The sequence below is a fragment of the Panthera onca genome, chromosome A2, assembly GCF_046562875.1.
Source record: "Panthera onca isolate mPanOnc1 chromosome A2, mPanOnc1 haplotype 2, whole genome shotgun sequence".
Lineage (NCBI taxonomy): Eukaryota > Metazoa > Chordata > Mammalia > Carnivora > Felidae > Panthera > Panthera onca.
Window position 1 is genome coordinate 144,906,019 of NC_138340.1, and position 14,803 is coordinate 144,920,821.

The following is a 14,803-nucleotide window of genomic DNA, read 5'->3' on the forward strand; positions in this document are numbered from 1 at the left end:
TCCCGGCCCTTTGCCTGGAGCGCCAGACCTCACGGGTTGTCACTCAGGCACAGTCCAGGCCACTCTCGCCATTAGAGGAGAGCCCCTCTCTCATGCCTCCTCGCGCAAAGAACAGGGCTGAGCTGTTTGGGCAGGTCATGTCTTCTGTTATTGCAGAGCTTAGGCATGCTGAAATTGGTCATTTTTTTTTTCCACCTTAACTTTTCTAACTTCATGGTCAAAAGTGCATTTTATTTTTAAAATAATCCATTTTTAGCATTTTATTAATTTAAGGTCTTCTTCCAGGCCTGTGGCCCAGCACATAAAGTTTGCCCCACCTTAGTCTGCAGCCAAGTTTATTTGTCCCCGTTTATGAGCAAGTTCCTAAGCATTTGTACATGTTGGTCTGGCCTCTCTGAGGATATTTCAGAGGCAGGGAAGGCAGGGAGAACCTCTCCCCTGCCTCCTCGGCGTCAGAGACCTTTCTGGGTAGGTGGGTAGGGGCTGATGTCCTTCTCCTTGCAGGGAGCCCGTTCCGGGTGCCGGTGAAGGATGTGGTGGACCCTGGGAAGGTGAAGTGCTCAGGGCCGGGGCTGGGGGCCGGTGTCAGGGCCCGGGTACCCCAGACCTTCACGGTGGACTGCAGCCAAGCCGGCCGGGCCCCACTGCAAGTGGCCGTGCTGGGCCCCACAGGTACCGAATGTCTGGGGCAGGGTGGAAGGAGGCGGGGCGGGGCACCAGGAGGCTTTGCTGACCCTCCCCCCTTGCTCAGGTGTAGCCGAGCCTGTAGAGGTGCGTGACAAGGGAGATGGCACCCACACCGTCCACTACACCCCAGCCACCGATGGGCCCTACACGGTAGCCGTCAAGTATGCCGACCAGGAGGTACCACGCAGGTGAGAAGCACTCTTGGGCTCCCATGCTGTGGCTGAGCACTGGGGTGCTCCCACCGGGGCCACACCTGCCAGCCACTGGCAGGGCCCTGGGGGTGCCCTCCCCCCACCACTCTGGCCCCATCCGGTCTCGGGCTCAGCCACACCCCCCTGCTCTTCCTTGGGGCTCCCTGCCTGTCACCACACAGGCAGCACAGCCCCAGGGGCTCTCCTTGGGCCGGGCTTTCCCACCACGTAGCTACAAAATGAGTGTCTTGGGAGAAGGCAGCCTCCTGCACCCTCTTCTTTAAACCAACCACAGCATCTTCCCTGGGAATGCAGAAATTCTTAGGGTCTGTCACGGGTACCCTCGAGTAATCCTCCCACAAAACTCAGGATGTGGTCTTCCCCCTCCTCCCCGCCCCAGAGTCCTCCCCCCAGACCCCCGGCCAACTGTCCATCCTTTCTGCCCCTCAAGCCCTTTCAAGATCAAGGTGCTTCCTGCCCATGATGCCAGCAAGGTGCGGGCCAGCGGCCCCGGCCTCAACGCCTCTGGCATCCCTGCCAGCCTGCCCGTGGAGTTCACCATCGATGCCCGGGACGCCGGTGAGGGTTTGCTCACCGTCCAGATCCTGGTGAGTCCATGTGTAGTACACTTCCCCGGTCAGGGTTTGGGTACAGGCAGGCCCTGACCTCTGCTTCTCCCCCAGGACCCGGAGGGAAAGCCCAAGAAAGCCAACATCCGAGACAACGGGGATGGCACGTACACCGTGTCCTACCTGCCAGACATGAGTGGCCGGTACACCATCACCATCAAGTATGGCGGCGACGAGATCCCCTACTCACCCTTCCGCATCCACGCCCTGCCCACTGGGGATGCCAGCAAGTGTCTTGTCACAGGTAGGCACCCACCCCATGTCCTCTGCCCCTGCTCACCATCGAGCACCCCTCATTGCTCTTCCAGGTCCCTAGCCCAGTCCCCAGGGGACTGCTGGTCAGAGAGCCCACCTCTCCCACCTCCCCTGCCCCCACCCCCCACCCCCTCTCACCAGCTACATGGCCTCACACTCTTCTCTGTTTCCAGTGTCCATTGGAGGCCATGGCCTGGGTGAGTGCCCTTTTTCTTCTCTTCTCACTGTGGGCTGAGGTGGCAGGGGCAGCTGGGAATGGAGAGGGACTGAGCACAGCCCCCACAGACCTTCAACCTGGCTTGGCTCTTCTGGGTGGCAGGTGCCTGCTTGGGACCCCGCATCCAGATCGGGGAGGAGACAGTGATCACGGTGGACGCCAAGGCGGCAGGCAAGGGGAAGGTGACGTGCACGGTATCCACTCCGGATGGGGCGGAGCTCGACGTGGATGTGGTTGAGAACCACGATGGTACCTTTGACATCTACTATACAGCGCCCGAGCCGGGCAAGTACGTCATCACCATCCGCTTTGGAGGCGAGCACATCCCCAACAGCCCCTTCCACGTGCTGGTAAGTTCCAAGGCCCTGGACACTGGCTGGGGAGATGGGCCCTCTTGGCAGCAGCAAGGAATCACGAACCTGTCCGCACACCTGATAGATTCTGGGCCCAGAGTGTTCCAGAGTCAAGCCATTGATTTCCCACAGCCTCCCAACTTGGGAGTTGAGCACAGCCCGTTTTCTGGCCCTTCCAGTGGTTGGTCGGCTCTCTCTGGAGGAACTTGCCATGTTCGTCTCTGATCCTCAGGCCCACTGTCCCTATACATACCCGCAAGGTGGCCCTGCAGGACGATGAAGCCCTCTAGAGGGTAAAGCACTCAAATTATCCATACTGCCTCACGGGCAGCCTGAGATTTCAGATCTCTGGGCCATTCTCTGAGTCCGCTCTCACTCACTTGAGCTGGCGTGAACTGGCCTCCTGGGTAATAAGCCATGCTCTCCCGTGCCTTGTCTCCCAGGCGTGTGACCCCATGCCCCACGTGGAGGAGCCTCCTGATGTGCTGCAGCCGCACCGGCCCGGCCCCTACCCCACACACTGGGTACTGCCGCCTCCCACACGTCACCCTCCTCCTGCTCCTTCATTTCTTCCTTCTGATCCTCAGCGGCCAGGGTTGGGGCATGGTCTGGGGGCCATCTTGGGGAGCAGGCGGGAATCAGGCTGGGCAGACACATCCCTGAGCTGAGCACGGCACCTCTTCTCTTGCAGCTGACACACCTCTCCTGCTGCTCTGGTTTCACCATTAACCATCTTGTTCTTTCCTATCTCTGACTTCAATTGTGACTCAGGCCAAGCTCCCCAGGCCTTCCCCAGCCAATGACTGTTCCTCTCCCCTGCCCCAGGCCACAGAGGAGCCAGTGGTGCCTGTAGAGCCAATGGAGTCCATGCTTAGGCCCTTCAACCTGGTCATCCCCTTCACCGTGCAGAAAGGGGAACTTACAGGTACTGTCCGGGGGCCCCAAGGCAGGAGAGCTCAGAGTGGGGACTTCTTCCAGGCCAGAGGGGGGAAGTGAGCTACCCAGGGTCACACAGCAAGTTGGGCAGGGCTGCAATTCAGACTTGAGCCTTCTGTGTCCCAGTTCGGGCTTCATCTCACAGCTCCAGGCTACCTCATGGTGCCTGGGACAGCAGGGAAAGGGTGGGCTGTGGTAGGATAAACAGGGTCCCCTACATAATTGTGTTCCCTGGCAGGGGAGGTACGGATGCCCTCTGGGAAAACAGCCCGGCCCAACATCACCGACAATAAGGATGGAACCATCACGGTGAGGTATGCACCCACCGAGAAAGGCCTGCACCAGATGGGGATCAAGTATGACGGCAACCACATCCCTGGTAAGTTGGGGCCAGGCTGAGAGGAACCCACAGTGACTTCATTCTTGCCTGCCTTCTTTCGACAAATATTCACTGTGCACCTGCTGTGTGCAGACACAGCACACACCCCCAGGCCCTGGGGAGGCTGGTGTCTCAGTGGGAGGCAGGCTTCCATCAGACAGACCCCCACAGCAGACAGGGAAGCCACAGGAAGGCACTTGGGACCGTGCTGGGCTCAAGCAGCTCCCGTCCTCACTACTGACCCAGTCCCCTTTCTCTGTTTCCTTCAGGAAGCCCCCTGCAGTTTTACGTGGATGCCATCAATAGCCGCCATGTGAGTGCTTATGGGCCAGGCCTGAGCCATGGCATGGTCAACAAGCCGGCCACCTTCACCATTGTCACCAAGGATGCTGGGGAAGGTGAGAGGAGCTGTAGGCAGAGGGCTGGAGCAGGAGGCCAGATGCAGGGATGAGGGCAGGACCTCTGATCTCAGCCCCACCTCCCCCTACAGGGGGCCTGTCCCTGGCTGTGGAGGGCCCATCCAAGGCAGAGATCACCTGCAAGGACAACAAGGATGGCACCTGCACCGTATCCTACTTACCCACAGCGCCTGGAGACTACAGCATCATCGTGCGCTTTGATGACAAGCACATCCCAGGAAGCCCTTTCACGGCCAAGATCACAGGTGAGGTGGAAGTAGGCACACAGGCCTCTAGTACACGCCCCCAGCACACGATGGATGTGCAAGACCAGTGTGTTCAAGTAATCAAGGGTTGTTAGCGTAGGTGCCCCTTTGGGTGGAAGAGGGCATTTTTGTACAAATATCAGGAACATTCCATTCCCTGTAGCAGGTGAGAAATATCCAACCACCCCTCAGGCTTTGAAATACATCATCTCAGTGTTTGGAGTAACTCTTATGAAGTTAGGATACTGATAAACCTCTTTGATAGATTGGTAGGCCCAGAGAGGCTAAGCAACTTGATCAGAGCCACATAGCAAGTAAGGGATCCGTGCCGACTGGTCTAGTGTTTTGGTTCCATGAAACTGTGTGACTTGCGATTAAAATACACAGATTAGGGATTTATCCCATTTGGGCCGGAGGCATCCACAAGGCAGCTGGGGTAGGGGGCCTGTCTGGAAGCTTTGGCAGCTAACACGTGAATGAAGACCAGGCTCTCTTGGGCCTTCGGCCTCTCTGCCCCTTGGGTGGGCAGGTCTGTGGAGTCCAGCGGGGTCTGCCAGGAGGTCTCCTGAGCCCCATGAGAACACGCTACCTGGAGTCCTAACCGCCTGACATGTCAAACTCCCCCACCAGGCGATGACTCGATGAGGACATCACAGCTCAATGTGGGCACCTCCACGGACGTGTCACTGAAGATCACGGAGAGTGACCTGAGCCTGCTGACTGCCAGCATCCGCGCCCCCTCAGGCAACGAGGAGCCCTGCCTATTGAAGCGCCTGCCCAACAGGCACATTGGTGAGTGTGGGGCCGTGGGGAGGGGCCTCAGGAAGAGGAAGACCTGAAAGGAGCTGGGAAGGGGTGCTCTGCCAGGCCTTGGGCACCATGCCTGACCACCCCCCTTTCCACAGGCATCTCCTTCACCCCGAAGGAGGTTGGGGAGCACGTGGTAAGCGTGCGCAAAAGTGGCAAGCATGTCACCAACAGCCCCTTCAAGATCCTGGTGGGGCCATCTGAGATCGGAGATGCCAGCAAGGTGCGGGTCTGGGGCAAGGGCCTGTCCGAGGGACACACCTTCCAGGTGGCGGAGTTCATCGTGGACACTCGCAACGCAGGTGCTTCTCGCCCCAGAAACCCCTTGTTTTGGCTGGTGCTTCCAACAAGGACTTGAACTTTCCTGCCCAGCAGCCCTTAGTCATCGCCTCCTCCCTGGACTTCCCGTTCTGGGGTCCAGTTGAGGGAAAGTACATGTTCCGGGTCATTCCTCTTAAATGTTAAGAGAAAGTTCAGCTCTCTTAAGTTTCTGACTGTCCCTCACTCACTGGAACCCAAGAGGCCCACCTGGGGGAATTTTCCATACTGCCCATCCCGGACTGTCTGGTTCAGTGTCTGGCTTACCCCTCCTCCCACAGAGCCAGCTTTCATTGGTGGTTATACATGCTGGGTGCCTGGTCCAGACAGAGCCTGTAGTGGGGGGGCGGGAAGAGCAGGGTGGCAGGGCCTGAGGGACACGTGTCCTTTGCTTCCTGCCAGGTTACGGGGGCCTGGGGTTGAGTATTGAAGGCCCTAGCAAGGTGGACATCAACTGTGAAGACATGGAAGATGGCACATGCAAAGTCACCTACTGCCCCACTGAGCCTGGCACCTACATCATAAACATCAAATTTGCTGACAAGCACGTGCCTGGTAAGCTTTGGGCCACAGCTGGGCAGGGAGAGGCCAGGAGGCCGGGGTCTGAGCCATCCGCTCCCCCCGCCTCTCCCCCTCCAGGAAGCCCGTTCACTGTGAAGGTTACTGGTGAGGGTCGCATGAAGGAAAGCATCACGCGGCGGAGACAGGCACCTTCCATTGCCACCATTGGCAGCACCTGTGACCTCAATCTCAAGATCCCAGGTAGGAGCCGGGAAGAGCCTGGCAGGGCCCTGGGGAGGGCAGCGGGCCCAGAGCCTACCCCACGGGGCCCCGTCCTTCCGGCACACTCACCTCCACTGCTCCGTGCCCCACAGGGAACTGGTTCCAGATGGTGTCTGCCCAGGAGCGCCTGACGCGCACCTTCACACGCAGCAGCCACACGTACACCCGCACAGAGCGCACAGAGATCAGCAAGACGCGCGGCGGAGAGACCAAGCGTGAGGTGCGGGTAGAGGAGTCCACCCAGGTTGGTGGAGACCCCTTCCCCGCGGTCTTCGGGGACTTCTTGGGCCGGGAGCGCCTGGGCTCCTTTGGCAGCATCACCCGGCAGCAGGAGGGTAAGCAGGGCCGTGCTGGGCCAGGGTCCTCACGGGGAGGCTGGGCCTTCTGTCCCCTGGGACAGGATGGGGAGGGCACAGGCAACTGGCCAGGGTGTTCTGGGAAGGGGAGGGGTCTTACTGAGGGAGGGAGGGAAGGTCCAAGGCTGGGGGCAGCCCCAGCGTCAGCCTAACTATCCCACCTCCTGCAGGGGAGGCCAGTTCCCAGGACATGACTGCACAGGTGACCAGCCCATCGGGCAAGATGGAAGCCGCAGAGATTGTTGAGGGAGAAGACAGCGCGTACAGTGTGCGTTTTGTGCCCCAGGAAATGGGGCCCCATACAGTCACCGTCAAGTACCGTGGCCAGCACGTACCTGGCAGTCCCTTTCAGTTCACTGTGGGGCCGCTGGGTGAAGGTGGTGCCCACAAAGTGCGGGCTGGAGGCACAGGACTAGAGCGAGGTGTGGCCGGTGTGCCAGGTGAGGGGCAGGTGTCCAGGAGAGGGGGTGGGGGCAGGGCAGCTGGCAGGATGGGCAATCGTGCTAAAGAACTGCCTCTGCCCTGCTTCCCTGTCCCCAGCTGAATTCAGCATTTGGACCCGAGAAGCTGGTGCCGGAGGCCTGTCTATTGCCGTGGAGGGTCCCAGCAAGGCGGAGATTTCATTCGAGGACCGAAAAGATGGCTCCTGTGGGGTCTCCTATGTTGTCCAGGAACCAGGTGGGTGTCCATGATGGAGGTGGGAGCTGGGCCTGCCTGACCTTCCAGACTGGGTTTCTGCTCGCTGACCAGAGCAGAGAGATGGGCTACAGAACTCCCGCTTCACCTGGGCCCCTGCTCTTTCTCTACCCCATCTCCCTCCACCCCACACCCCTGGGAGTGTGAGTCTGTCTCCAGACCTGAGCCCTGGCCCAAGGAGCCTGTCCTGACCAGCCTTCTCTCCCCAGGTGACTATGAGGTCTCCATCAAGTTCAATGATGAACACATACCAGACAGCCCTTTTGTGGTACCTGTGGCCTCCCTCTCAGATGATGCTCGCCGCCTCACTGTCACCAGCCTCCAGGTATGTGCCATGGGGTGGGGCCCCTCTGCCATCCTGAGAGATAGGCAGGAGGTGAAGGCAGGTCCATGTGTCCAGGGCTTAGCAGTGACCTTGGAAGAGACAGGCAGATGTCTCTCCCTCTTTCCCAGTATCCGTATAGCAGGGGGCGCCATGCCTCACCCCAGGATCATCTTCTCACACTCCCACCCCCAATTGGCCTCCTTGTGCTTCTTCAAGTCCTCCCCAGTGACTCACCTCCTCCAGGGAGCCTCCCCAGGGCAGTCTAGGCCACACCCTTCCTCCTCTGGGCCTCTGGGCACTGACCTGCTTTATAGTGTCTGAATCTTATCTCTTTAGTCAGGACAGGATACGTCATGTCATCCTCCACTGTGCCCAACACAGCCAAGTGGGCCCCACCTCCTAGCAGATGCCAAGGCCATAGGCCCAGCCCCTGCCTCCCCCTCCCCTCCCAAGGGAGCCTTGGTGAGAGCCTCCCTGAGCCGGGCCAGGCTGGGGTTGGGATCAGTGTCAGGCTGCAGACAGCAGTGCTCCAGACCCTCCCAGGATTCTGAGCACTGGCTGTGGCCTCTGCAGGAAACAGGGCTCAAGGTGAACCAGCCGGCGTCCTTTGCGGTGCAGCTGAATGGTGCTCGGGGTGTGATTGATGCGAGGGTGCACACGCCCTCGGGTGCGGTGGAGGAGTGCTATGTCTCTGAGCTGGACAGCGGTGAGCTGACCCTGGCCTTGCCCACCCATGCCAGGCCCTTCTGGGACGGGGAGGGGAAGAACAAAGGCTCACTCACCAACCCTCCGCCCCACAGACAAGCACACCATCCGCTTCATCCCCCACGAGAACGGCGTCCACTCTATTGATGTCAAGTTCAACGGTGCCCACATCCCTGGCAGTCCCTTCAAGATCCGCGTTGGGGAACAGAGCCAGGCTGGGGACCCAGGCTTGGTGTCAGCTTATGGTCCTGGACTTGAGGGAGGCACTACTGGTGAGTGCCTGGGGCTAGGGAGGAGGGTCCGATATTGGGGCACTCAGCTTCTGGTCCTGTACTGCCCTGTCCCAGAGGGCTGAGTCCTTGCAGAGATCTGTTCTCGGAGCCTAGGGCCCAACCTACCGCCTTGCTACCTCTGGTCCCTAGGCGTGTCATCAGAGTTCATTGTCAACACCCTGAATGCGGGCTCAGGGGCCTTGTCTGTCACCATCGATGGCCCCTCCAAGGTGCAGCTGGACTGTCGGGAGTGTCCTGAGGGCCATGTTGTCACTTACACTCCCATGGCTCCTGGCAACTACCTCATTGCCATCAAGTACGGTGGCCCCCAGCACATCGTGGGCAGCCCCTTCAAGGCCAAAGTCACAGGTGAGTGCCCGGGGTGGGGGACATCCCTCCAGCCCAGCCTGCAGCCCAACCCAGCTTGGATGACTCCAGCAGCCATTCATATTCAGTCATAGTCTGACCTAAAATCCACGGACAACTTACCAGGAATAAAGTGGGCCTGACCTTGCACGGCACACCATTCTGTGGAACCACGGAGAATCATTTTTGAAAATCAAGTCCTTCTTCTTTACTGTTGTCTGTCACTTGATTAATTTTTCCCTGCAGTGGCTCCCAAGCTTTAGCTTAACTTTCTTCATATGTTTCTGGTTTCCTAAAACACAAAGCTCAGTAACCATTTAGCAAGCTTTCCTTTTGGAAGCAGTGTGAAGGATCAGTTGGATATATGTTCCTTTTTAAAGCAAGACTCTTAACCCTGGGACTTGAGTTCCCAGACCGTGCCAGGGCTGGAGCCATCAGAGGCCCAGGGTCTCAGGATGAGCCTTAGCTGTGCGCACAGCCGGGCTCACTAGGAATTCTGGGTGCCGCAGCGGGGAAGGGATGTGGCCCACGGGGCTGTTGGTGCTGGCTGAGGGCCTGCTGCCTCAGGAAGGCAGGCCTCTGACCCAGCTTGTGTTCACCCCACGCTGTCCCTCAGGTCCCCGGCTGTCTGGAGGCCACAGCCTTCATGAAACATCCACAGTTCTGGTGGAGACGGTGACCAAATCCTCCTCAAGCCGTGGCTCCAGCTACAGCTCCATCCCCAAGTTCTCCTCGGATGCCAGCAAGGTGGTGACACGGGGCCCTGGGCTGTCCCAGGCCTTTGTGGGCCAGAAGAACTCCTTCACCGTGGACTGCAGCAAAGCAGGCACGCCAAGGGAGGAGAGGGTGGTTTCCTAGAGTGGGCAAGTGCACAAGAACATGGCAGGTGGGGGGCACCATGGGGCTGTGGGCCCCTGGTGTGAGCCAGCCCCTTCCGTCTCCCCCTCCAGGCACCAACATGATGATGGTGGGCGTGCATGGGCCCAAGACCCCCTGTGAGGAGGTGTACGTGAAGCACATGGGGAACCGGGTCTACAATGTCACCTACACCGTCAAGGAGAAAGGAGACTACATCCTCATTGTCAAGTGGGGCGACGAAAGTGTTCCCGGAAGCCCCTTCAAAGTCAACGTGCCCTGAATCCCTGAAGTGCCTCCCCCAGCCTCAGCCCCCACCTTGGCCAATGCACTCACACACACACACACACACACACACACACACAAACACACGTACCACACCTAGATGCACACGCACAGAATCAGATACCACAAATACCTGCCCTGGGGTGTGAAGTGAACGGCCTAGCCTCCCCACCCTGCCATGCCCCCAGGGGTTGGAGGGCTTTGTCTGTCTCAGGGCAGTGTTCCTCCCGTGAATGTGACACGAAGGTGGGGTGGGGGAGGGCTGAGGCCAGTGGGGAGGCATGTGTTTGGGGGTGTCTGCGTGTGTGAGAGAGGGCACCCTCAAACCGCACTGCCGGCCAGACCACCTTGCTGCTAAGGACTGTGTCTGGCCCCTCTGGTGGCCACGACCCCAGAGTGTTAAGGACTTGGAAAAGAAAGCACAATCGGAGGAGAAAACAGACCCAGAACCAGCAGCAGCGCTGGCACGTGGCCTGGCCCACAGCGATTTATATCTGCCCCAGCCAGGCTTCCTGGAGGACTGCTTTCTTTCTCCCTCTCTCTCTTTTTTTTTTTTTTTTTTACGGTTGCACAGCTCTGCCCCATGGGGGGCCTTTTTTACACACTGCGAGGCCCAGCTTTCTGGGGAGACTTTTGCACATGTCATGCGGCTCTGCTGGGAGTCGCGTAAGTGGAAAACTCCAAATAAAGTTTGGCCTGTCGCAGAGGCTTGGCTGTTCTTGTGCATGTGCTTTCTATGGGTGGCCACCATGTATTTGGTAAGGCCTGGGATCTTGGTGAAATACTTGAAAGAACCAAGGACTGGTTCTCCGACTCCTAGAGAGCTGGGGGGTGGGAGAGGGAGGTGAACACTGTGTTCTGGAAGACTGCCCTATGACTACTGGCAGGCTTCCCTTTAGCCTGACCTCAAAGACTCTCAACAAATTAGGTCCTTAAAACAGCACAGACTCCAACAGGAATGTTCCTCACCCAGCAGGCAGGCAGAATCCCATGCAAACCCTGGAACGTTTAATCCAGCTAAGTCCAGGGTCAGATCTGGACCTGCTCTGGCCCCACCAGCAGTTCGGACCTTGCTCAGGACCCCAACCTAAACCAGCCCCTAACTAGTCACCCTAGCCTGATCTCTTTCCTTACCTTCCTGGCCCACAAACCTCTGAACTCATCTCCTAGGCCCACCACCTCTGCAGTTAGCTCCCATGGCCTCTTAACTAGTCTCCCTGGTCCACCAGCTTATCTGTTCTCCCCCACCTGCAAACCTCTGAACTAGTCTCCCTGGCCCTCAGGCCACTGACAAGTCTTGAGGGCCCCTGCCTCTTCCCTTAGCCTCCTCTCTGACCCACCAGCCTCTTCTCATAGCCTCCCCGGCCACCAGCTTCTTACCTGGTCTCCCAGGCCCACAGCCTCCTCCCTTAGCCTCCCTAGTTCACAAGCCTCCTCCCTTAGCCTCCCTGGCCCACCAGCCTCTTAGTCTCCCTAACTGCCAGCCCCCTCACAAGTGCCTTATTTGTAACTAGCCTTCTTGGCCCATCAGCATAGTCACTATTCTCCCTGGCCTACCAGCATCTTCACTAGCCTCCCTGGCCTGCAAACCTCTGAACTAGTCTCCCTGACCTATCAGCCTCTTAACCAGTCTCCATGGCCCACTGGCCTTTTCACTAGTATCTGTCCTACCAGCTCTTAGACTAGACTTTTTGGCCCATCAGCATCTAAACTAGTCTCTCTATCCCACCAGCCTCTTCACTTACCCACCAGGCTCTTCTCTTGGCCTCCCTGGCTACCACCTCTGAACTAGCCTTCTGGGCTCGACAGCCTCTTCCCTTAGACTCTCTGCTCTGCCAGCCTCTAAACTTAACTTCCCTGATTCACTGGCCTCTTAACTGGCCCCCCAGGTCCACCAGATTCTTCACTTGTCTCCATGGCCAAGCAATCTGTTCATTTACCCTCCCTGGCCCACCAGCCCCTTAACTAGTCTCCCTGTTCCACCAGTGCTTAACTAGTTTCCCTGGCCCATCAGCCTTTTACTAGCTTCCCTGGCCTAAAAGTCACTTCACTTGGCCTCTCTGGTCACCAACCTCTGAACTAGTCTTCCCGGCCCTACAGCCTTGTCACTTAGCCTTCCTGGCCCACTAATCTCCCTGGCCCACTAGCCTCTTAACTAGTCTCACTGGCCTGCCAGCCCCTCCCCTTAGCCATCCCGGCCCACCCTGCACACTGCAGCCTGAGAGGCTCACATTATAGGAATCTGCCCCTCTCTGGCTTGAGGCCAGTCCACAGCTCCCTCCTGTTCCAGGGTAACATCTACTCTTCTACCAAGGCCTTTAAGGCCTCCAGATTCACACACCAGCTTCCCCAACCTGTTCACGCAAGAAGTCCTGAGTCAGTGTGCCCTCTCTCCACCACACCCTCCGCTCCAAACTCTCACAGCTTCTAGCTTCCTGGGTACCCATGAGGCAGTCTGGGCCAGTGCCTGGCAACACCCTTGCCTCTCCACTCTCCTCATCTTCCTGGCCCCCTCTCTGCCCCTCCTGGATCTGCCCCCCAGCTCCCAAACCACCCCAGGGGGACATCTGTGCCTGTGTTACCACACTGATCTGTGACCTTGTGTCTACAGACCCTCCTCCCCACGAGCCTGGGCTCCCTGACCCTGGAAGGTCTAATACAGACAGGTGTGACAAATGAGTAACTCAGTAGCTAGAGCAGGGCAAAGAAGTATTTCACTCAATTGACCCCTCACCTCTAGACCTGTCCTGGACATTTCAGCACACAGTGGTGGCCCAGCTCTGAACTACCCTCCTCGCCTCTTTACTCGGTAGCCTATGCGCCTCCTTGCTCCTTTTCAAGTTTCTTCTTTCCTTTCCTCCTCCTTGCTCTGAATCCTGCCCCCTTAAGGCCCCTCCAGGGCCTTAGTTAGCTCCCCTGGCTAACTATTTTTAAAAATTTTTTAAATTTTTTTAAAATTTCTTTCTTTCGAGAGAGCAAGTGAACGAGCATGCAGGAGGGGCAGAGAGAAAGGGGGAGAGAGAGAGGGAATCCTAAGCAGGCTCCGCCCCACCAGTGCAGAGCCTGACATGGGGCTGTAACCCACGAACCGCTAGACCATGACTTGAGTGAGACACTTAACTGGCTGAGCCACCCAGGTGCCCCACCAGGGCCTCTCTTTATTGTATGTCTGACCTCCTCCCCGTGATATTTTTTTCACCCTCCCCTCCATCCTGCAGGGAGCTCCTTGAGAACAGAAATCATACTTTATCTTGCGTCCTCAGCCTCTTCAGGGCCACATGTGATAAAGGCTGATTGAATGATAAATGTACCCAGCTCCTCACTTCACCTGTTATAACCACTAAAGGCAGGATCCATTCTCTTAAGTACCCTGCCATCTGTGACCATTGTGGGCCAGTTCTGTGCCAGGCACTAAATCGGGTGGTTCTACACCCACCCTTCCTCATTCTCTGCCCTCCCTCCCCACTAACTCCAGATGTGAGCACTTTCCCAGATGGCCTGCTGGCCTCCTGAGCATCAGCTGCCTTCCACCTGTGTGTCTACAGACATCCAGCTGCTCTTCCCCAACCACGATATGGCCCTGGGTGCTGAACATTTAAGGGCTCTATCTCACTTAATCCCAACAGCCCTATCAGGTGGGCATACTATTATCTGAACAACTCAAGGCCTTGAAAATTTTGCTGATAAACCCAAAAATCATGCCTCTAAATAGTGGGGCCAAGATTCAAACCAGGTGTGCCCAAATCCCAAGCCAATCATACAAATAACCACTAGATGAGACCATCTGGAGGTTTCAAGCACTGTAAACTCACAAACCACATGCTGAACACCAGGATGCCTGTTTGTTAAAATGGAGGAGGAAAGCTGGACCTTTCTCTTTCAGTCTGTATTTCACAGAGCTCACTCTCTCAGGAATGTTACTGCCATCCACCCGGTTGCAATGGCCAGAAAGCCAGGGGTCACCTGGGTCTCTCACTCCCCCAACACATCCAATCTGAAAACCAGTTTTGCCCATTCTGTCTCTAAATAAATATCTCTTGACTCCATCTCCACATTCCCATTATCACAGCCCGAGTTCTGGCCACCATTATCTCTAACCACAGTGGTATCCTCCTGCAGTCTTGCCTCTGCACACAGCACCGGGACAGCACTAGCTCTAGAACACCTGCCTCAGGACACCATTTTCCAGTGGCTTCAGGATAATTTGTCCTCAGGATAACTTCCAGATTCTTTAACTCTTCTTGAGGGCACTCGTGCTCTCTAGTCACTAAGCCTTTGCATATGCTGTTCCTCTTACCTAGAACACTCTCTTGTCCTTATTTCTATCCCCTGCATCCTTCTGGCGACCTTATTTGAGCACCCTTCCCCTACCCCTCTGTGGGTTAGTTACGACTTCAGTGGATGCTTCCATGTACTTCTCATATTTTAGCATTAACAAACCGCTTTGTAACTGCCTGTTCACTTGAAACCCCACCTCCCTAGTCAGTGTCACCATTAACTTGTTCAATCTTTTATCTACTAAACAAATATGTCCTGGTCGAAAAAAAAAAAAAAAATGTCCTGGTCGTTAACTGTGTGCCATAGTTAAAGACTTACGTACACGGTTCAGGCTCGGACCTTACCCTCGAGAACAGAAACTACGTCTTTTCTTCTGAGGTCTCAGGGTCTAACAGCGCTAGGTTCAACAGGTTTACTGAACGAGCGATGGAACGCGCCTGCGTGAG

The 14,803-nt window shown here is 57.1% G+C and overlaps 1 protein-coding gene and 2 long non-coding RNA genes across 5 annotated transcripts in view; 1 reads left to right on the forward strand and 2 right to left on the reverse strand.

Annotated features, from left to right (window-relative positions):
- Nucleotides 1-10,786, forward strand: part of FLNC (filamin C) — a 27,379-nt gene extending 16,593 nt beyond the window's left edge. For 2 of the 3 annotated variants that reach the window (XM_060633068.3, XM_060633069.3), the window contains 24 exons: nucleotides 505-672; nucleotides 752-875; nucleotides 1,330-1,486; nucleotides 1,562-1,751; nucleotides 1,936-1,959; nucleotides 2,082-2,329; nucleotides 2,776-2,856; nucleotides 3,158-3,257; nucleotides 3,507-3,647; nucleotides 3,917-4,045; nucleotides 4,138-4,311; nucleotides 4,942-5,103; nucleotides 5,217-5,420; nucleotides 5,839-5,991; nucleotides 6,076-6,198; nucleotides 6,312-6,554; nucleotides 6,746-7,015; nucleotides 7,116-7,253; nucleotides 7,481-7,596; nucleotides 8,170-8,302; nucleotides 8,397-8,573; nucleotides 8,724-8,942; nucleotides 9,556-9,765; nucleotides 9,890-10,786. In XM_060633068.3, the coding sequence (XP_060489051.1) occupies nucleotides 505-672; nucleotides 752-875; nucleotides 1,330-1,486; nucleotides 1,562-1,751; nucleotides 1,936-1,959; nucleotides 2,082-2,329; nucleotides 2,776-2,856; nucleotides 3,158-3,257; nucleotides 3,507-3,647; nucleotides 3,917-4,045; nucleotides 4,138-4,311; nucleotides 4,942-5,103; nucleotides 5,217-5,420; nucleotides 5,839-5,991; nucleotides 6,076-6,198; nucleotides 6,312-6,554; nucleotides 6,746-7,015; nucleotides 7,116-7,253; nucleotides 7,481-7,596; nucleotides 8,170-8,302; nucleotides 8,397-8,573; nucleotides 8,724-8,942; nucleotides 9,556-9,765; nucleotides 9,890-10,077 (3,872 nt within the window). In that variant the 3' untranslated portion in view covers nucleotides 10,078-10,786. The remainder of the gene's footprint in view (nucleotides 1-504; nucleotides 673-751; nucleotides 876-1,329; nucleotides 1,487-1,561; nucleotides 1,752-1,935; nucleotides 1,960-2,081; nucleotides 2,330-2,775; nucleotides 2,857-3,157; nucleotides 3,258-3,506; nucleotides 3,648-3,916; nucleotides 4,046-4,137; nucleotides 4,312-4,941; nucleotides 5,104-5,216; nucleotides 5,421-5,838; nucleotides 5,992-6,075; nucleotides 6,199-6,311; nucleotides 6,555-6,745; nucleotides 7,016-7,115; nucleotides 7,254-7,480; nucleotides 7,597-8,169; nucleotides 8,303-8,396; nucleotides 8,574-8,723; nucleotides 8,943-9,555; nucleotides 9,766-9,889) is intronic. The other variant, XM_060633072.3, reaches the window with a different exon arrangement.
- Nucleotides 211-1,581, reverse strand: LOC144614734 (uncharacterized). The gene is made up of 2 exons (XR_013552774.2): nucleotides 1,474-1,581; nucleotides 211-1,181 (listed from the first exon to the last, which is right to left on the reverse strand). It is a non-coding gene; the product is annotated as an uncharacterized LOC144614734 (long non-coding RNA).
- Nucleotides 7,692-14,790, reverse strand: LOC132679498 (uncharacterized). The gene is made up of 3 exons (XR_009610183.3): nucleotides 14,676-14,790; nucleotides 8,379-9,231; nucleotides 7,692-7,899 (listed from the first exon to the last, which is right to left on the reverse strand). It is a non-coding gene; the product is annotated as an uncharacterized LOC132679498 (long non-coding RNA).
- Between the last annotated feature and the right edge of the window lie 13 nt (nucleotides 14,791-14,803).